At 46.0% G+C, this 22591-nt stretch overlaps 1 protein-coding gene across 11 annotated transcripts in view; it reads right to left on the bottom strand.

The window, feature by feature from the left end:
* Positions 1–21427, bottom strand: part of LOC109874334 (protein MTSS 2-like) — an 84598-nt gene extending 63171 nt beyond the window's left edge. For 3 of the 11 annotated variants that reach the window (XM_031809352.1, XM_031809371.1, XM_031809356.1), the window contains exons 1-3: positions 20871–21424; positions 9592–9653; positions 9303–9376 (exon numbers count right to left, since the gene is read on the bottom strand). In XM_031809352.1, the coding sequence (XP_031665212.1) occupies positions 9303–9376; positions 9592–9653; positions 20871–20939 (205 nt within the window). In that variant the 5' untranslated portion in view covers positions 20940–21424. Of the gene's footprint in view, positions 1–9302; positions 9377–9591; positions 9654–20870 lie in introns of all 11 variants that reach the window. The other 8 variants (XM_031809360.1, XM_031809367.1, XM_031809342.1 and 5 more) reach the window with 5 other exon arrangements.
* Between the last annotated feature and the right edge of the window lie 1164 nt (positions 21428–22591).

Here is a 22591-nt window from a genome sequence, read left to right as displayed (position 1 = left end):
ACATTTGCCATGGAAACAGGACAACTCCAGGTAAAAGAGTGCTGACAGTATGGAGGGGCAGCTAGCCCTCCAGGCCGAGGCAACGCCCACCCAAGGCACTATGGGATTATGTGCTAGATCAAGGACATGTCTAGTCTGACCCACGTGGACTCAAAAGGTCATCGCGAGACCATAAAGGTCACCACGAGGTCATCATGGCCTCTAAAGAATATCCACGTCCCCTCCCGTCCCGCCCCCTCCTCTCCTCAACATGGCACTCGCTATCCTCCGAGTTGCTAACCAGTGGAGTCTGCGGAGGGGAGGACGGCTCATAATAATGGCTGGAAAAGGAGTCAATGGAACGGCATCAGACACCCGGAAACCATTTGTTTGGTGTGTTTGATACCGTTCCACCGATTCCGCTCCAGCCATTACCACGAGCCCGTCCTCCCCAATTAAGGTGCCACCAAGCTCCTGTCTTGCTAACATAGTGTGAGAAAGAGCGCAAAGTATAGCTACAACGTGTCCCAAAAAGAGTCTAATAACGAGCTGAAAGAAACGTCTTTCAGCCTTGACAGCAGCACTACACAGTGCACTAATACACTACCAATCTACGACAAAGGCTTGTTTAGTCTGTATGCGAGAGCTGTCTCACCCGGAGTGCACAGTGTTGTTTCTTCTTTACCCGGGCGCTGCGACAATAAACCCTGGTGGGTCCGTGACAAGGTTGTGTTGAGTCTCCGTCTTAATTGTGTTGTGTTAATAGGGTGAGCTGCCCAGGGCGATGCCTCAGACTGCTGATCCCAGCATCGACTCCCTCTCACGGGGGAGCGAGTGTTCCCTAGAGGGGGGTGCCATGGAGGAGCTGAGTCAGGACAACTGTGATCATGTCAGTGGTATTAACTGGTCCTAGTGCAGCCCACATGAAGAACAAACACCCGCCCGGCACTCCACTGGCTAATGAGGGAGTGTTGAAGGAACAGGCCACCAGGGCTCTAACATGGCCTGATAACACACACACACACACACTCCATGCCCCGGTTAACACATGCACAGGCTAACAACCTCCAGGGTCGCCTCTTGACCTCGACTCCAGCCAATAGAATGTTCTCGTTCTCACCCTCTATCCCAGAAACAATTACACAACATCCTTCTCTGTCTTGATCTGAGCCAGCAGCAACAGCAGCAGACAAATGCCTTCTCCCTTCAAATTAAATTGCACAGGCCCAGTCTGTGCCTTTTGTAATCATCCCTTTCTTTGCAAATTAATGTGTGCTTCATTTTCATGTCAGTCCAAGTGCATTCCAGTCATAAGGCTGCTATTGAAAGATATAATGGTGCCTAGCTACACTGGGACTCAGCTTTGGACATTGAAATGTTTGGGGATTAGAGATGTCTAACTGCTAAAGCAATCAGAAACACAACCTGTCCCAATTTTATGTGATGTCTTTGACTACATACTCATGAGCTCAGTGACTGTCCAATGTCAGCCTGCATTTAGCGCTCAAGCCAATATTAGAACGGGAGAAACAAATAAAAACAAATAACATTCTTTAGAGGTCACCACACACAGGCACACACCGTTTTGCTCCTCATTCCCTCCATTAGGCTCCATGCTACCATTTGCTGAGCTGGCAGCCATGTTTTTTCTGCCTTCTAGAGGGAGTCATTTTGCCCCCTCGTGTATGAATCAGATTTATGATGTTCATTATAGGCCTTCCTATTCAACTCATGCAAGCTGGCCGTAAAACACCCAGATGAAGTCGTGTACGAGCTCATCTTGCACTGAGCACATCTGAGTGGACTCTTTATGACCAGGCTACATTGCCAATCTTTGTGGGTAGCGAGGCTTTAGGGATAGCCCCAGGTTTTAGTGCTTCAACTGTGGGGGCAAAGAATAAATAAATAAAGAGAGAGAGAGAGAGAGACCCAAAATTCAGGAAAGCTTTGACTATCCACAGATTCAGTGAGCAAAGCCTTGCTATTGAGAGAGGCCGCCGTAGGCAAACCTGGCTCTCAAGAGAAGACAGGCTATGTTCACACTGCCCACAAAATGAGGTGGAAACTGAGCTACACTTCTTAACATCCTGCTAAATCAAATTGTATTAGTCACATGTGCCAAATACAACAGGTGTAGACCTTATAGTGAAATGCGTACTTACGAGCCCCTAACCAACAATGCAGTTTAATAAAAATAAAAAATATGAATAAAAATAAGAAATAAAAGTAACAAGTAATTAAAGAGCCGTAGTAAAATAATGATAGCAAGACTATATACAGGGGGGTACCGGTACAGAGTCAATATGTGAGGGTAATATGTACATGTAGGTAGAGTTATTAAGTGACTTTGCATAGATGATAACAACAGAGAGTAGCAGCAGTGTAAGAGTCCGGATAGCCATTTGATTCGATGTTCAGGAGTCTTATGGCTTGGGGGTAGAAGCTGTTTAGAAGCCTCTTGGACCTAGACTTGGTGCTCCGGTACCGCTTACCATGCGGTAGCAGAGAGAACAGTTTATGACTAGGGTGGCTGGAGTCTTTGACAATTTTTAGGGCCTTCCTCTGACACCGTCTAGTATAGAGGTCCTGGATGACAGGAAGGTTGGCCCCAGTGATGTATTGGGCCATTCACACTACCCTCTGTAGTGCCTTGCAGTCGGAGACCAAGCAGTTGCCACCAAGCAGAGCACCAAGGATGCTCTCGATGGTGCAGCTGTAGAAACTTTTGAGGATCTAAGGAACCCATGCAAAATCTTTTCAGTCTCCTGAGGGGGAATAGTTTTTGTTGTGCCCTCTTCACGACTGTCTTGGTGTGCTTGGACCATGTTAGTTTGTTGGTGATGTGGACACCAAGGAACTTGAAGCTCTCAACCTGCTCCTCTCTAGCCCCGTCGATGAGAATTGGGGTGTGCCCGGTCCTCTTTTTCCTGTGGTCCACAATCATCTCTTCTGTCTTAATCACGTTGAGGGAGAGGTTGTTGTCCTGGCACCACACGGCCAGGTCTCTGACATCCTCCCTATAGGCTGTCTCGTCGTTGTCGTGATCAGGCCTACCACTGTTGTGTCATCGGCAAACTTAATGATGGTGTTGGAGTCATGCCTGGCCGTCCAGTCATGAGTGAACAGGGAGTACATGAGGGGACTGAGCACACACCCCTGAGGGGCCCCTGTGTTGAGGCTCAGCGTGGAAGATGTGTTGTTACCTACACTTACCACCTGGGGGTGGCCCATCACGAAGTCCAGAATCCAGTTGCAGAGGGAGGTGTTTAGTCTGAGGGTCCTTAGCTTATTGATGAGCTTTGAGGGCACTATGGTGTTGAACGCTGAGCTGGAGTGCAATAGAGATTGCATCATCTGTGGATCTGTTAGGGCAGTATGCAAATTGGAGTGGGTCTAGGGTTTCTGGGATAATGGTGTTGATGTGAGTCATGACAGCCCTTTCAAAGCACTTCATGGCTACAGACGTGAGTGCTATGGGTCGATAGTCATTAGGCAGGTTACCTTAGTGTTCTTGGGCACAGGGACTATGGTGGTCTGCTTGACACATGTTGGTATTACAGACTCAGACAGGGAGAGGCCAGTGAAGACACTTGCCAGTTGGTCAGCGCATGCTCGCAGTACACGTCCTGGTAATCCATCTGGCCCTGCGGCCTTGGGAACGTTGACCTGTTTAACCTGTTGTGTGTATGGGGCAGTATTTTGATGTTTGGATGAAAAACGTACCCAAATGAAACTGCCTATTTCTCAGGCCCAGAATCTAGAATATGCATATAATTGGCAGGTTAGGATAGAAACACTCTAAAGTTTCCAAAACTGTCAAAATATTGTCTGTGAGGAAAATCCAACAAGGAAGTGCCTAAGAGAAACAAATCTCCATGTTCCATTGCATGCCTTCCCTCTATTTAAAGGGATATCAACCAGATTCCCCTCTCTATGGCTTCCACATGGTGTGAACAGTCTTTAGACATAGTTTCAGGCTTTTATTCTGCAGCAGAGTTTTGCATGCGCAACATCTTGGAGCAGACATTTTCTCTCTCTCTCCTATTGAAAAAGCTACGGTCCGGTTGAAATATTATAGATTATTTATTGTAAAAACAACCTGAGGATTGATTATAAAAAACGTTTGACATGTTTCTACGAACTTTACGGATACTATTTGGAATTTTCGTCTGCCCCGTCGTGACCGCTCGAGCCTGTGGATTTCTGAACAAAACGCACCAACCAAATGGAGGTATATTGGATATTAAAATAATCTTTATGGAACAAAAGGAACATTTATTGTGTAACTGGGAGTCACGTGAGTGCAAACATTCGAAGATCATCAAAGGTAAGCGATTCATTTTATTGCTTTTCTGACTTTCGTGACCAATCTACTTTGCTGCTAGCTGTATGTAATGTTTTGGTCTGCTGAGAGAGATGTCCTAACATAACCGCTTGGATAGCTTTTGCTGTAAAGATTTTTTGAAATCTTGAAATTGATTAACAACAAGCTAAGCTGTGTTTTACTATATTGCACTTGTGATTTCATGAAAATTAAATATTTTTAGTAATTGAATTTGAATTTCGCGCTCTGCAATTCAGCGGATGTTGACGAAAATGATCCCGCTAATGGGATGGGTGCGCCAAGAAGTTAAAGGTATTACACACATCGGCTGTGGAGAGTGTGATCACACAGTCTTCCAGAACAGCTGGTGCTCTCATGCATGTTTCTGTGTTATTTGCCTGGAAGCAAGCATAGAAGTAGTTTAGCTCGTCTGGAAGGCTCGTGTCACTGGACAGCTCTCGGCTGTGCTTCACTTTGTAGTCTGTAATGGTTTGCAAGCCCTGCCACATCGCACCAGAGCCAGAGCCGGTGTAGTATTCGATTCGATGTTAGTCCTTTATTGACGCTTTTCCTCTTTGATGGTTCGTCGGAGGACATAGCGGGATAAGCTTCCAGGTTAGAGTCCCGCTCCTTGAAAGCGGCAGCTCTGGCCTTTAGCTCAGTGCGGATGTTGCCTGGAATTCGGGTTGGGTATGTGCGTATGGTCACTGTGGGGATGACATCATTGATGCACTTATTGATGAAGCCAATGACTGTGGTGCACTCCTCAATGCCATCGTATATTCCAGTCTGTGTTAGAAAAACAGTCCTGTAGCTTAGCATCTGCTTCATCTGACCACTTTTTTATTGAACTGGTTATTCCTGCTTTAATTTTAGCTTGTAAGCAGGAATCAGGAGGATAGAATTATGGTCAGATTTGCCAAATGGAGGGTGAAGGAGAGCTTTGTACGTGTCTCTGTGTGTGGAGTAAAGGTGGTCCAGAGGTTTTTTCCCTCGGGTTGCACATTTAACATGCTGATAGAAATTTGGTAAGACTGATTTAAATTTCCCTGCATTAAAGTCCCCGGCCACTTGGAGCGTCACCTCTGGGTGAGTGTAATAATATTCTGCCAGTCCGTGGTGACTGAAAGTTATTTTCAGTCATAAGAGCAACATTATGTACAAAATAAGTTTAAAAAATAAGTTACTAACAAAGCAGAAATGAACCAAAAAACTAAATTGGTTAGGATTACGTAAAACGTCAGTCTTGCTCTCCAGCGCCATCTTCCCATGACCATGTTAGAGACACATATTTCCCTCAAATTACACAGACCCACAAAGAGTTTGATAATAAATCCAATTTGAAAAACTCCCTTATTTATTAGGTGAAATGTGTGCCATCCCAGCAGCAAGATTTGTGACCTGTTGCCACAAGAAAAGAGCAACCAGTGAAGAACAAACGCCATTGTAAATACAACCCATTTTTATGTTTATTTATTTTCCCTTCTGTACTTTAACTATTTGCATATTGTTACAACACTGTACATAGCCATAATATGAAATGTCTCTATTCCTTTGGAACATTTGTAAGTGTAATGTTTACTGTTAATTCTTTATTTCACATTTTTTTATTACTTATTTCAATGGCTTTGGCAATGTAAACAGATGTTTCCCATGCCCCCAAAAATCCTTGAAACGAATTGAAGAGAGAGAGAGAGATGTGTACACAGAGAGCACAGAATATGAGCCAAAAAAGCTTTTGTTATTTGTATTCTCTGAAATGAATTCACTTTTTATCCAACAGAAAAAGGCTATCAGCTTCGAAAAGGGCCATACACACTGCTTCCAATGTCAGTGGTGGCCATCGATAATTCAGCCTTTCAGTGGTCATGTCACCCACCCTGGTACTTATTATAGCTCTCAACTATCATTCCACGAGAGGGTTTGGCAAATTACATTTGTTTTGAGAAAAATAAAGAGAATGTGCAGTCAAAATAATTAGTAATCCCTGTGTGGGCGAGAGAGAGAAGAAAAGTAACAGTAAATGTGCAAATGTGCAGCTGTGTGGAGGAAGATGAGGAGGAAGATGAGTTGTAAAAGGCTGCTCAGTGAGAGGCAGAGGACAGGTTATTAGAGACGGGAAGCATGCCCCCCCACCCCCACCCCAAACCACCAACCCCGGACCACAGCGGCCCCCCACCAGCAAGATGAAAGCCTTGTTTGCCCCTTGTCAGGGAGTTGACACTCACGTTTTCCTTCACTCATAGCGCCCTCTCTCGCTCCATATCTCCGCTCTCTACTCCCAACATTCAGACACGCACCCCTCTGTCTCATTCCATACCTCCCTCTAGGTCCTGTCTGCGGTCCAGTCTAGTCTGTTTGATCCTGCAGTCTGTTAGTTGACAGTCAGTCTCCTCAGAGAAGAGGCCTAAATAGGGCCCCTGACCAATGGGCAACCTCGGTTAGCCCCGGCTCGCTCCAGCGCCATCCCCACACAACACCTGTATGCGTTCCAGCTGGATCTGAGCAGTTCCACCCACACACACACACACACATACGATTCTACAGAACATCTAGATGTGTTACAGCTGGACCTGTGGGGATCCAGATCAGGTTTAGCATAGCATCTGCCTCAAGCTGGGCCAAGAGCATGGCTATGGAGCAGGGAACTGAGCTCAACAGCTCCACATGGACCTGAGGCTTGTTTCTTTTGTTTTTTGTTGTTGTTTTAGAAGAGAAAACCACAGAACATCACCACTCCTTGAGAGAAGAGGCTGGTGTTCTGTAGCACCGAACTAGAACCAACTATTTCTATGTTCTGTACTGTATTCTGAGAACAGAGCATGGGAGAGAGAGAGAGAGCGGCTTCACCCTGTGGGGCTGGGACAGACAGAGCTCTCTCTCTCACACACACACACACACACACACACACACACACACACACACACACACACACACACACACATTCATATTCTAAATGGCCAGAAGGGACAATTACTTAGGAGACACCATTGAACTGGCTTCGTTCATGGGAAAGATCTATTAGAACACACGAGGCAGTCAGAGGGAGAATTGTGCGTTCGTATTGAGTCACTTCATTGAGAATGATTGCTCTACTGTATGTTGTAGTTACCACATATCTCCTCCAATACAGGGAGAGCATCTCATGCAGCATGTTGGAATGTGCAGCAGATAAACATGCTGTACAGATGTGCCTGACTGCTGATGCTGTGCAAGTGTGTGTGTGTGTGTGTGTGTGTGTGTGTGTGTGTGTGTGTGTGTGTGTGTGTGTGTGTGTGTGTGTGTGTGTGTGTGTGGCCATGGATGAGCCATGTGGAGCCCACAGGTCTGTGACCTACATTCGATGGGGCAGCAGTGCCCCACGGTCCCCACCACAAATCTCCAATAATCACAGCTAGCATCTGCCACAGTCTGGGCCACAACTGGACTGTGGCAGGAATAACAGACACGCACACACACGCACCGAAGATTTCTAAACTCCATACATTACTGCTGAATCCTCACACTCTTCTACTACAGCAAAAAGAGAGAGAGGAAAAAAGGACATTATCTTCAATCTCCTTCCTCTTCGGTCTCTGACATAATACCTTGTTCCATCTCGTTGTGTCCTTGAACCACCTCCTATCTCTCTCTCTCCTTTCCTACATCTCCTCTCCTACTCTAGTGTACTTCCTCCCTCTGTGTGTGTGTGTGTGTGTGTGTGTGTGTGTGTGTGTGTGTGTGTGTGTGTGTGTGTGTGTGTGTGTGTGTGTGTGTGTGTGTGTCCTGCCCTAGGTGGGCCCCTGTGGTCTCTGGAGGATGTAGGATCACTAGGATGTGCCCCTCACTGCTTTTACAGGCCAGACAGGAAGCAACCAACCCTGTCAGCTCATTAAAAATGTCAACGCCTGGTGGGGTCTCACACACACTTGCACACAAATGCACACGCAGGGAGGGGGGGCAAACACGCACAAACGCCCGCACATACACACACACAGGCACACACCCATAAACACACACACATTCAGTACAAGAGCCACACCCAATAGGGCCCAGTATTCCATATCCCTAGGAAATGTAGCTTCATTATAAGGCCTACAGTCTGTATTGTCCCTCTGCTCATGCCATAAAACAAGCCTGAGTGTTCCCCCTAGTAAGACTGCTGAAAGGAGCTCAGCACAGTCTCCTAACAATGCCCAGAGCCCCCAGCCAAAAAGAACCCTGCTGCCCAGCCGCTTGCCACATCTTCTCTCTCTTGTACTATAAACCAAGCCTTTGTTCTCCCCTCCTCACATTATCTGGTGGGATGATGCTCCATTCATCTCCATTCATCTCCATCTCTGCTCCCTAAACACAGCTAATTCAGGGATGAAAACTCCTCAAAGTTCACAGAGAATGTAACTGCAAGCACGGTGTCAAACAACTTTTGAAACAGTAAACTAATGTATTAAAGCTGATAACATCCTATCAAGTGACTGTCAATAAAAAACCACATCCCTATCGGCACAGAGCGTGACGTAAGAGGATCTGTTCCCTTAACTCGTATCCAAGTAGAACTGATGTTATTCACTCACATAAAGGAACACCGACACACAGGCATACACACACACACACACACACACACACACACACACACACACACTTCATTCTGTGGTTTCTTTAACTAGATGCATGCATGACAATCTGTCCACACAACAACAGGAGGAGTGATCCTCTAATCACAAATCTGTCTCTCTATCCTCCTCTGGAAAGGCTGCCCTCCAAAGATTAACCCAAATCAGCTGGGATACCCCCATCCCCACACTCACAGACGCATTCAGAACTCACACTACACACACACACGCACACACACACACACACACACACACACACACATATCAACTCCCGTGTCCTCAGAGCGAGCTCGCTCACACACACACACGCACATATCAACTCCCGTGTCCTCAGAGCTCGCTCGCTCACACACACACACACACACACACACACACACACACACACACACATCTGGAAGCTCACGTACCTCTGGTGTTGGTGGCCATGTCTGCCACCTTCTGAAAGGCATCCAGGAAGGCCACAGCTGCCAGCACTGTGGTCCTGAGAGCAGAGCAGAGCGGGACAGAGCAGACAGGACAGACACATGATTGGCACCAGTTCACAACCACAGTCATTTCAACATCAACAAACATAGTCAGCAGATCTGGCGCATCAGAACAGAACAGAGGGGGATTACATTGTTGTCAATGGCACTGGCTGGGAATCTCATTGACGGGCACAGCTCTAGTAGACACAGGACAGTGGCTGGGGCTTACCTGAGCTGGGAGTGCAGTTTGGTGGCCTTGGCACTGAAGTCTTCCCACACTGGGTATGAACACTGGGAATAAATACATAAAGAGGGACACGTTAGAAGGACATTATGCAATGCAACTGGTGCATGATCTGTACAAACATCTGACAGGACCTTTGACCGTTTGTCACGTTCTGACCTTAGTTCCTCTATTTTGTCTTTGTGTTAGTATGGTCAGGGCGTGATTTGGGGTGGGCAGTCTATGTTTGTTTTTCTAGGTTGTGTTTATGTGTTTGGCCTGGTATGGTTCTCAATCAGAGGCAGGTGTCGTTCGTTGTCTCCGATTGAGAATCATACTTAGGTAGCCTTTTGCCACCTGTGTTTTGTGGGTGAATGTTTTCTGTCACCTTTCAGAACTGTTTCGTTTCATTCCCCGTTGTTATTTTGTTTAGTGTTCTGTTGAATAAATTAACATGGACATGTACCACGCTGCATATTGGTCCGATCTCTCCTACTCCTCCGAAAAGCGTGACACCGTTTTCACTCACAACTCACATACAGCACAATGTGCAGCATTGCACCTCCTGTGAGCAGCAGAATATTCTGGCTAAAATGTCTGTGTTCCCTGGTCTGAGTCATCACTGTCTGTGATTGGGCAACACATCCTCTGTTTCCAAGGGCCCCCGGCACCGGGCAGATATCAAACGAAGCAATGAATGGCAACGCAAATCAAACACGATATTTGCACCCCAAAATAAATGTGTGAAGTTCTCTTCTCTCTTTCCCCCTATTTACGTGTCATTTCCTCTTTGTTCACACCCATTATCACACACAAATGATCCACGAGGTAAATAGTAGTAAATGCAGTGGAGGCTGCTGAAGGGAGGACGGCTCATAATAATGTCTGGAACGGAGTGAATGGGACGGCATCAAACAGGTGGAAACCATGTCTTTGATACCATTCCACCCATTCCGCTCCAGCCATTACCACGGACACGTCCTCCCCAATTAAGCTGCCACCAACCTCCTGTGAGTACATGGTGTTACATGTTGACTATAACATCTCTTCTACCTGCAGGGCAGAGTGTGTTTCGAGCCCTCCGCACCTCTCTCTGCCTTTGTTGTCAGACGCTCCGGCCCGGATTTGAGAGCAGCAGTTCAGACCGCTGTGTGTCCAAGGCTGAAATAAGCCTCACTCCACAGCACAGCTGGGGGTCGGAGATCTACATGAGCAAGTGCACCCAAGTCCCCCTGCCGTCTCCAAACCCCCAGCATGCAGGGACAGAGGGGGTGAGGGGATAAGAGCCAGGGAGATAGCGGGAGGAAAAGACAAAAGACACCGGAGAGAAGGGAAAGGGGGATATGGTGTAAAGGGAAAAAGAATGGAAGAGAGGGAGACAGGAAAAAGAGAGGATGAAGAGGAGCATTTAATGGGCAGGACCCGACCAGAGCAGAGGAGCTGGGATGTCACGAGGGCTACAGGGGGCCCTTTGATCTGACGTCTCATTCCTGGTGTTTGACGTCAGTTAATTTGGTCCGAAATCAGAGCAGCATTTCCCTGCGGTCCCCCGTCTGTGTTTGAAGTGCTCTAATCTTGCAATGTTGCAAGCCTGACGTCTGTCAGGAGAGGCCTTGTGGATAGGAGATACGGAGCGGGCGACGCCTCCTCTCCATTACAATCACACCAGCCCATCCCTCATTACCATATTAGGCCATTTTAATCCAATTGAGGGGATCCTGGCGGTGCCTGATAGTGTAACGGTTGTTTATGAGGTTCATTGTAGGCCTGGGGATATTTGATTTCCAATCCCCCTCAATGAATCACTCACTCACTCCTACTCGACTTGCAACCTGACCCACAAACAATGGGATAAGTACCTCTCTCCATCCATCCAGCCGCCTGGATGGTTCCCAAGTAAAGAGAGCAGGCTATTTTTCCTTTAGCTTAACCAAGTGGAAAAACAGAACCATTAAAGGTGCACTCTAATCAGAAAGAAAATAGAACCCAGAGGCAGACTGATGATGCAGAGTAAAGACAACAAATCTTTCTGCATCTTGATTTTACCTTTATTTAACTAGGCAAGTCAGTTAATTAAGAACAAATTCTTATTTACAATGACGGCCAACACCAGTCATACCCTCCCGTAACCCAGACGACGCTGGGCCAAATTGTGCCCCCCCCCAATCACAGCTGGTTGTGATATAGCCTGGGATTGAACCCGGGTCTGTAGTGACACCCCTAGCACTGCGATGCAGTGCCTTAGACCACTGCGCCTCTCCGGGTCCACATTACATTACATTGCAGCATTGACATTGCATTGCTGTTTGCGTCCCTGGAAGTCAAGGCATACAAACAGTAGCATCACATAACTGCAACGTTAATAGAACCTTTAGAGTGAGTGACAGTGTTCTGCCAGGCCATGCTGGCTGCCACTCCTCAAAAGGACACTCAGCCACTGACAACATGCTATTGCATCACCACTTCCTCTTCTGCACATAAAGACATCCTCACAGTAGTGACGGACACACAGAAAACCCCATAGTAACACATCTCATGCCTGACTACCCCTAGACATGCAGCGCATTAACTCTCCCTTCCACCAGCTCTCGCTAACTCCTCAAAAGGTTAACGGTGGTAGGTTACATGATGGGCTAGCTGAACTCTGTGGAACTGTCCAGGGAGTTTACAGTCCAGTTGGCCTATATCTGTGCTCAGCGGACTTGAATTCTATTCTGTTGTTGAGCGAACCAACCATATTTACTTGAGCAAATGAAAAGCTCACCGCTTCATCTCTTTGTTCCTTTGTTCTCTGGAGGATGACATAAACCGTGGATTAGCCCAATTCCAGCTCTTTCAATTCGGGCCAATTCAGACTTTTAAAGAGAAATACAACATCCACACAATAGAGGCTAATTTCACAGTTCTTTATGCTAATATAATAGATCCCATTTTGGATGTGCTGGAAAGGATACTGTAGACATTCCCTCTATAGCAACTGTATGAGACAAGGAACGAATGGTGATTCCCTAGCTTACTAAGAAGCCCCTTTACAGGCTGTGGGAACAAGGACAGGGCACAGACAGGGAAGGGCAAAGGGTTAATAGACGCATGTGGCTAAGCTTCATTAAGTCATTGGAAGCAGAGCTACGCGTACAAACGCGAGCCACCACGACGTCTACTACCTCGCGATGCGACCGTATCAGCAGACCAAATGTGTTCAGTCGGAGGGCTGGACGCGGGCAACGCACCGGACAGGTTTGATTGAACAGAAATGTTCACTATGTCACAGGAGGTTGGTGGCACCCTTAACTGGGGAGGACAGGCTTGTGGTAGTAGCTGGAGCGGGAATCTGTGGGGTGGTGTCAAACACATCAAACACTTGGGTTCCATGTGTTTGATGCCATCCCATTAGCTCCTTTCCAGCCATTATTATGAGTCGTGATGTGAAGTGTGATGTCAAGTTTCAGGACAAAAGATAGAACGTCTCCACTACTGGTATGAACAACGCAAACACTGGGTTGGAGTTTTCTCAGTAACGTTTACATTACCGGAGGATAGATACTATGTCGAATCTCAAAGTGCCTGTGAGATACAAATACGTACCTCTGTTATTACGAGAAAGTGATCGCCTTCTGTAACTTAAAGAAGCATTGTGCCTTGTAATTCCATTTCCAAAAACCTGCATATCTTTAAGATATTTTCTCTCTTTTCTCTCCCTCGTGAGGGAGGATAATAAAGTTCACAGAAGTAACAAGTAAAGGTAGACCTACAAAATGAGTTATAGTGTTTTTACTGGTACCAATTTTGTTTATTAATTATTACATTTTGTTTTGTTAATGAATTATTAAGTCATTAAGAAAGTAACAAAATGACACAAACCACAGTTGGGTCATCTGCTACTGTCCTCCCTTCCACTGGCATACTTTTAATGTTCAGCTCATAACTGTTGGTTTTTCCACCTTTCTGTCATCTGGTAGTCAAAGCAAAACTGTGAAAACAGTCTGGACAACCACTCCCTCTCACTTTCCCTGTCTCCAACTTTCTCTCTCTCTCTCTTCTCCCTCTCACTTTCCCTGTCTCCAACTCTCTCCCTCTCACTTTCCCTGTCTCCAACTCTCTCTCTCTCTGTCTCACTCTCTCTCTTTCTTCTCCCTCTCACTCTCTCTCTTTCTTCTCCCTCTCTCTCCAGCTAATGTCACCTCTTGCGGCTCTTACTGACACCTACCATGACACATACTACCACCTGCCCTCGTTCCATTTCCTGCAACAAGCATCCTGAACCACTGAACCCCGACTGACACAGGACGTCCATGGACGTTGAAACGTGGTTGAACTTTGGTCAGTCCGCCCTGGCAGGACCACATCTGAACAAGTCATGGAGGTCTATGTTTCCCAAGTTTGGAGAGTACAGTACAGTACAGTAGAGTACAGTAGAGCACAGTAGCGAACAGAACAGTAAATAAAGATACAGTAGAGTTCAGTACAGTAGAGCACACTAGGGTAGAGCACAGTACAATAATAGCTAGTCTGTAGAACAATATTCAAATATGCAAAAGAAGGATATTGCATATTTCTACACCAATGCAGGATACATCCCCATGAAGAGAATGCTATTCAAATCCATAATGATGCATTTCTGTATATTACGCATCAGGGACCCATGATGTAATTGAGTTACCGTAATTCTGTTCCCCGGGTTGCAAATCCACTTCAACTACTGTAGTTCAATAACTCAAGGTGTCATGTCATAGCTAACACTCCATTCTTTCCTCAGACATGTTTGAATTGTAATTTTTGAAAATGTAATTTTTTTTTATCTCAATATCAAATAACTTCTGGGTAACAATTAAAATGTTCAAAAATAAACAGGACTGTCCCCAGTAGGACTGTCCCCAGTAGGACTGTCCCCAGTAGGACTGTCCGGGAGTGGAGAGGGCAAAACTGAAAATGAGTTGTTATTGGCAGAGGTTTAGAACAATATTTCTTATTGGTCAATTAACAAATGTACTGTCTGGTGATGTCACCGGGTAGGGCAAAACTCCATCCCACCAAAACAGGAAATGTCAGGCGGTCTTTTCAAACAGCTCTTACATTTAAAGGGAAATATAATAATTTTCACAATATTATTCAAACCATATAGTGTGGAAATATATATATGAAACACAGTACAAATCTAATGTTTGACTGCACTGGGTTTCTAACGGAGTGTTTGGAAAATGTGTTCACAAAAAACTTCGGTTGAACTTTACTTCTGCACAGTGCTTCCAGTACATGTGTTTTTGTGAAATGTTCTGTGTGAATTGTTCAGAGTTGTCCTTGTGCGTAGTGGTACGGTTTGTTAAACTTTGAAATCGATGGTTTTTGTTTGGCTTACATTTTAAAGTGAAAAATCTGAGTCAAAGCACAATTCCGTTACTGTGAAATTGCCTAAATATAACCTCTGGATCCAGTCTTCTCCCCTGCACTGTAGGTGAATACTATTGACTCTGTCCCCACTGTTGTTGCTCCACACCAACTAAATACACTGCTGGGTTCTTACCTGAGGACAGATACACAAATAGACGCCTTAGGTTACCTTTACATCATGTTGGCAAATCATTGCTCTCAAATGACATCAGGATACAGGCAGCAAGTTGTTGTCAGATGAAACAGAAAGATTGCGTGTTGCATAATCTATGAGGAAGATGATCTTACCAATCTAAACATAGTAATAAAAACGAAACTATCCTGCCCGGCCGTTCTACCATGGGACAAGGTTAATCATAGTCTCTGTTGATGTCATTAGAATTTTTTTTTATGTGAATGCATTTGCTACATTGTCCTGAGCTTGACCTTATACTTCCAAGACATCGCAAGCAGATAAGGTGAGACCCAAAGTTCCCACTAATTTCTCGTTACTTTTTGTTTCTTCAGCCATAAAAAAAAATGGGAGATGAGGATGGAGGTGAGTGGAGCTCCCCAGAGAGACGGAGGGATGGCCGGTGGAGGCTGATGACTATAGGTGTCTCTGGCTGGGGCCTGGGCTGCTCAGTGTGTCTCAGTAGTGTCAAGCACTGCCAGGCACTTGATCAAAATAGCAGGTTTGGGGGGGGGGGGGGGGGGGGGGTAATCTCCCTCTTCACCATTTACCACAGCAGCCTGCAGCCTTGCAGAAATGAATAATGGAAATCGCTTAATAGGAAAAGGCACAGCTTTTTCCTCCATGTCAGTCTCTCTCTCTCTCTCTCCATCCCAGTCTCTCTCTCAATCTATATGCCTCTCTTTCTGTATCAATTTGTGCTTTTCATTCTACCTCATATGTTCTCTCATCCTTTCTTACCATCATCTCCCTTCTTTCTTGTAGTCATCCATCTTACCTCTCTAACTGACTATCTCCCTCCCCATCCCAGGTCTAGTTGTCCCAGGTCTCCAAAAGTTGTATTTGTGTAGTGGCAGTGGGTGCACCACTCAGCCTAATTGAAATGGGAGTCTTCACTGAGGTCCTCCGTGTGACTGACTGCCACCACTCTGAGATACTGTATATCGTGGCATTAAAACGCATGACAGGTCTGTGACGGAGAAGCAGGGAGTATTTTGTGGCACTCTCATAGGTGGGGATGGTCGCCGACGGCTGTTCATCATGCAGAGACAGTGAGGAATGCAGATGTGTCTTGTTGGAGGTCGGGGTGTACTTGAGGATAAGGGTCAGCATCATCCTCCTTTTTGCTGGACCCAGTAGCCCCATAGTAACATCAGGGGTATAGTGAATGGAAAACCACACTAAATACCTTTGCATGAGAGAACAGTGGACAGTGGATTTTGTTCCTCCAGTAGGTCATTTTTTTACGGTGCAATTTTTTGTGTGATTTGAAACCATTTTTTCCCCCCGTTCTTTACTTATCAATGCGCTGAGTGGTTTTACAGTCAACAAATGAATGTGATGAGATGAGTTCGACAGGCCCGACAAAGCCTGCACTGAGAACCACTGGCACTGTCCCAATGTGATTTCTCAATCTGAAACCAGTCGATTCGTCTCTAACGAGCCTAACGAGAGACAAGAGAACAGGTGCTCATTTAGAGAGCCAGGGCCCTGCACGTTGTTATGGCATCAATGGCCCCAAACAAATGGGATGATAGTTTTGGGGGAGCACGGACCCATGAGTCACGAGGATGGATGGCCTCGCTGGTCCTCTGCCTCTCAGCCCAAAGGCAGTGTCCAGAAATGGGTCACACGTGCAGCAGTTAACACGCAGTCTGAGAAATGCTGTGGGATCTCCCCAAGTTAGCCAGGCAACACACACACACACACACACACACACACACACACACACACACACACACACACACACACACACATATTGTGCCTGTATGGGGTTGTTTCAATTCTCTAAGTCATGGGAAGAAACTGTCAAAACGTTGCATGTATTTTGGAAAGCACAAGCTTTGTGGTTCATCCCACATTCATCTGTTTGTTAACGTTGTTGCCACTCTGACACAAAGGTGAGACGACACAACATTATCCATAGACAAACACTCACAAGCCATGCTACAAAGAAGACAATCAGAGAAAAAATAAACATCCGACTACCACATGACCAATAACACACACACCAACTATGAATCGTCAAAAAGACACACAACTTGACAAGGCAATCATTCCAGAATACTCTGGTGCACACACACATAAACACTCTGAGCCAGATGGCCGTGTCTTGTTGTGTAAAGGCAGCATGCCTGTCTGAGACAGACTGGTATGCACACCTTGGAAAGAAGTGTGGTAGGGCCTGAGAATGGAAACAGTCCAGCTGGCAAACAGACCACATCGTGGACTTCTCCTGCCTCCCGTCTTCACTCTAGTCCCAGGTACCCCCTGACTCTGTCTGTCTCTACTGGCACTGCACTGAGCGTGTGGTCAGCACACACTGGGCCAGCCTATAGAGAGACAAGCTGACCATGAATGTGACACCCTGTGATTTCAAATCAAATCCCCTCCACTTGCTCTGTCACCACACATAATAACCATGTAATAACAACACACAACCCTGAGGGGCTCCCGTCTTGAGGATCAGCATTGCAGTTGTGTTGTTGCCTACCCTTACTACCTGGGGGCGGCCTGTCAGGAAGTCCAGGATCCAGTTGCAGAGGGAATTTTTTCAGATTTGCCAATGGAGGGCGAGCTTTGTACGCATCTCTGTGTGTGGAGTAAAGGTGGTCTATAGTTTGTGTTCCTCTAGTTGCACATGTGATATGCTGGTAGCAATTAGATCAAATTGATGTAAGTTTCCCTGTATTAAAGTCCCTGCCCACTACGAGCATCGCTTCTACTTGAGCATTCTCTTGTTCGCTTATGACAGCTCGTTGAGTGTGATCTTAGTGCCTGCATCGGTTAGTGATGGTAAATAGACAAATAGATGAAAAATAGATTAAAACTCTTGATAAATATTATGATCTACAGCTCATCATGAGGTACTTTACCTCTGGTGAGCAAAACCTTGAGACTTCCTTAATTTTAGAGATTGCACTGTTATTGACAAATCGACACAGACCACCACCCTTCGTCTTACCGGAGGTTGCTGTTCTGTCTTGATAATGCACGGAAAACCCAGCCAACTCTATATTATCTATGTCCTCATTCTCTACTGGCACTGCACTGAGCGTGTGGTCAGCACACACTGGGCCAGCCTATAGAGAGACAAGCTGACCATGAATGTGACACCCTGTGATTTCAAATCAAATCCCCTCCATCCTTGCTCTGTCACCACACATAATAACCATGTAATAACAAGACATAGCCCTGAGGGCTGTAGCCAACACTGCCAGACAGCCAGCCCCCTCACACACATATATTCCCGTCTGTGTCTCCTAAAAAGGGGCACACACACACCCCACCTATACACTCATCAAGTAAGATGTGCAAACAAAGGACTACTCACTCTCTCCACATTATACCATACGGTGGGGTGGGGGTCTCTCTCTGGAGAACAGAGGGGGAGACGGGGGTCTCTTTGATGTCATTGTGGTTGTAATGTACATTCCTTTTCAGTGAAACATCTGACTCATGTACTGTATGCTAATGTCAGAGAGGCCTCCAGTTCACTCATCATGGCACTGTGCTGTGTTGCGCTGTACCGTCCAATTAAGAGGTGTCCTACATGTAGTCGACTGTGTCGTTAGTGCAGTTGCGTTGCCAGCTATTGTACTGGGCATGTCTACTGCGGTGTGAACAAAGAGGAAGCCCGGTAAACAGCCAGTGATTCTAGGAGAGGAGACACATATGAGAAGTGACTGTGCGTGCCCTATGGGGCTGTCAATCCCCCTGCAACAAAGGGATAGTGAGAGAGAGAGGGAGGGGAAAACATCCTTGAAACACTTTACTCGGACATGGATCAATTGCATGCGTATGTAAACGTGACCCGTCACACATAAGGCATGCGCTCCCCAAGGTGTTAAGTCTATAGCGCATCATTCAGCATATTTGCATTTCATTGCTCAGTGAAGAGATGTTTTGTCTTGAGCCGTCATGGGGGCATATATCAGCTGGAGAGGATAATCATTGTTCAGAGACGGCATGACAGCACTGAGTTTACTGTTAATAAACTCAGCGCAAATAACATCTCAAGCATAGCCAGCCATCAAGACACAAATAGCGGAGGCCCTCCTCGCAATGACAATCCCTGTCCAACAACAGGGTATCCTCTGGTCTCCATTTGTGTGTGTGTGTGTGTGTGTGTGTGTGTGTGTGTGTGTGTATGTTTTCCTCTCTTCTGCCACCAACAACAGCAGTCCTTTGAGAGGTGGGTCATTAGTGACAACATGAGGTTGTCATGAGGTTGTCTGGGGTTACATGAGAGCACAGCAGTCAGCCAGTGGCTTAGATCTTACAGTGTGGCATCTCACTCTGCTGTGATGACACCCACTAAAGACCACTGCAATGGCCAACCTGAGACTCCAAGTGACTCATGGAGGATGGATGCTGTGGAAGTGACCATTTGACCCGTATGTATGTTAGTATCCTTCATCATGGTGTAAGAGATCCGATGAAGACCATGGGAAATGTGTCTTAAAATAATTCATGAGATGAGTGTGTCAGATAGAGAGAGCGAGAGAGAGAGACAGAGAGAGAGAGAGAGAGAGAGAGAGAGAGAGAGAGAGAGAGAGAGAGAGAGAGAGAATGGTGGATGTGGGGGAGAGAAAGATAACCATGAGTGCAGGGGGGGTTGTCACCGGTTCTTCCTTTAGGATGTTGTTAATCCAAGGTTGCAGTTTGACGTGTCCCTTATCTCCTTCAAAACCCTATGATGTTCACAGATATAGATGGTCCGTGCAGGAATAATAACCATGCAGAACACCAGCTGTACTCCAACCTTATTCACATGAGACTGGGGCTCGGATGACGTAGAAATCCCTTGATGCAGCATCAAACCCATGATTTCTCACACAGTGGAAAGAAAGGCACAGATGATGAGATGGAAACAACGGTAGCGGTGTTACTGGTCCCAATTCAGCGCTACCATTTCCTGTTCAAGGACTGTCCACATACTAAGTATGCCAAGTAATCTGTTGGTTAGTCACAGTGGGTGTAGCTAGGAGTCTGGCTTGATGTCTTCTCATCTGGATCATCGCTGCTCTAACCAGAGAAGAAGGCCAGACCATACAGCAGGTTAGGCCGACACCATGGGCCATTCAGACAGGCACAGCGGTGTGCACTGCTGGACGCGTGATGGCTTTCGAGGAGCTCATGCTTACCTCACACGGTCTCTTTAAAAGAAAAATCAGCTTGGCAGAAAATCAATGGTGCTGCTTTCTACAAAACGGGAGAGCTTATAACAGCGGTTTTTATTACCGGCACGCAACAACAACAACAAAAAGCATGGGACATGCGAAAATGGCATGGTTAAATCTGACAGCTTAACATTCATTTCTTTTGTGTTAATAAAAGCCGAATACGTGCACATTTATTCAATCATAAATGATCCATATGGTTATAATCCATATCGTGTTCGAATGCCCATGCTTACCCTAACACACACTAGGTTTAACCTGATCTATGCAGAGTAAACCAACGCTCTGACACACACAAAGCACATGCAATGGTGATCGAGCAATTGGATTCAATTATAGTAGCTGTCAAAGCAACATTTCCAAAGCAATGACGCGACAGAATGCGCAAACCTTGCTGAGGGATAGTCACTATCAGGTAGGTAGCCTTTCGACGCACTGTGACAGAATAACGGTTCCATGTCCTCGAGGGTGAAAACAAGCAGCTCACAAATGCAGGCAACAAACAAACAAAAATGTTTCGGTCATAATGATGCCCGACCTACCTTCATATCATTGACAATCGCCTGGAATAGTCCACCTAACGCCCCGCACTCCTTCTCCACCGTCTCCATGTTCACTAAATCCAGGGTTCACCAAATACGGACAGGGCACAAAACCCCACCAAATGTATTTCCACGGTAGAAATAGCGATTGCGAAGTCTTGTTCTTCTCTCCTTCCCTGTCTGTGCCCAGCGTGAAAGACAGGATGAGGACGAGAAAGAGAAATGATACACAAATACGGTACAATTATTGTGGTCGACTGTCGGCTCGCTCCCCGTGTCCGTAGAACACCAAGCGAGTGATGATGAGAGAAGAGAGGTTACTCTCTCTCTGGTCCCAGCTGCGGGTCTAGAGCCCGAGTTAGGAGGTAAAGCATGCAGAGGGCACCGCAATGTACACTCTCATCTTCGGATAGCAAGGAAAAATCTAGTTGGGTTGATGAGAGGTAATAGCTCCGGAGTGATGTATCAAAATGTGAGACAGTAGGTTGGTGAGTAGGCCTACCCGGGGAGCGCGAGGCTACCGGTGATTGGAGAAGAGGCAGTGGGCTGTGCTGCGGATTGAGCAGAGCCAGTAATTCGATCTATGGGAATCGAAAGGGGCCGGACAGCTCTCTTGTCACATGGAGGTGGTGTTTGGGGGGAGGGGTTAACCGCGGGGGTGCATGCGCATACACACACACACACACACACGCAGACAGACAGACAGACACACTAGCCCATCAAACATTTCAATGCGATAGCAGAGACGCATGCCGAATGCGCCTGTGCACAGGGGAAATGCTTTGTGATGCCTCAATTGTGGTTCAATTCATTAGAGAGTTTCACACATTATGGCTATTACACAACACTACAGGATCAACAAACATGCTTAATATAAAAACCAATGGAGCCTCGAATAGCCTTTTGGATTATTAAACCTAAACAAACTAAAATATGCTGTCTGTGACAAACCCGTTTGTAAACTGGTCGTTAAACCTTGATTAATTAGTCTACAGTGTAATATCTGAGTTAATATGCAGACCACTGCATAACTATATTATAATCATCTCATCCGTTCTTGGATAGTGTAACGACCTTCGTCTGTAGAAGGAGAAGCGGACCAAAATGCAGCGTGGTGGTTACTCATGTTCTTTAATGGAAAATGAACGATACATGAAATAACTTAAATCTACAAAACAACAAACGGAACGTGAAAACCTATACAGCCTATCTTGTGACAACAAACACAGAGACAGGAACAATCACCCACAAACACACAGTTAAACCCAAGCTACCTAAATATGGTTCCCAATCAGAGACAACGATAATCACCTGACTCTGATTGAGAACCGCCTCAGGCAGCCATAGACTATGCTAGACACCCCACAAAACCCCAAGACAAAAACGCACCACAATAACCCATGTCACACCCTGGCCTGACCAAATAAATGAAGACAAACATAATATACTTCGACCAGGGCGTGACAGATAGAGAACATTTTTTTGGGCATATCCACACAGTCAACCCTCCTCTGGATTATAAATCATGTTCCACTCATTCCCTGTGCCTCATTCATTGACATTGAGATAATGGCTTTGGTCTCTCGGCTACCTTTTTGAAATGTAAAATCAAATACAATTTTATTTGTCACATGTGCCGAATACAACAGTGAAATGCTTACTTAAAAGCCCTTAACCAACAATGCATTATTTTTAAAGTAAGACCATTTTGGGGGGAGGGG

This window comes from Oncorhynchus kisutch, linkage group LG3 (assembly GCF_002021735.2).
Source record: "Oncorhynchus kisutch isolate 150728-3 linkage group LG3, Okis_V2, whole genome shotgun sequence".
Lineage (NCBI taxonomy): Eukaryota > Metazoa > Chordata > Actinopteri > Salmoniformes > Salmonidae > Oncorhynchus > Oncorhynchus kisutch.
Note: the sequence above shows the minus strand (reverse complement) of the source record. Positions and strands in the feature narration are given on the sequence as shown.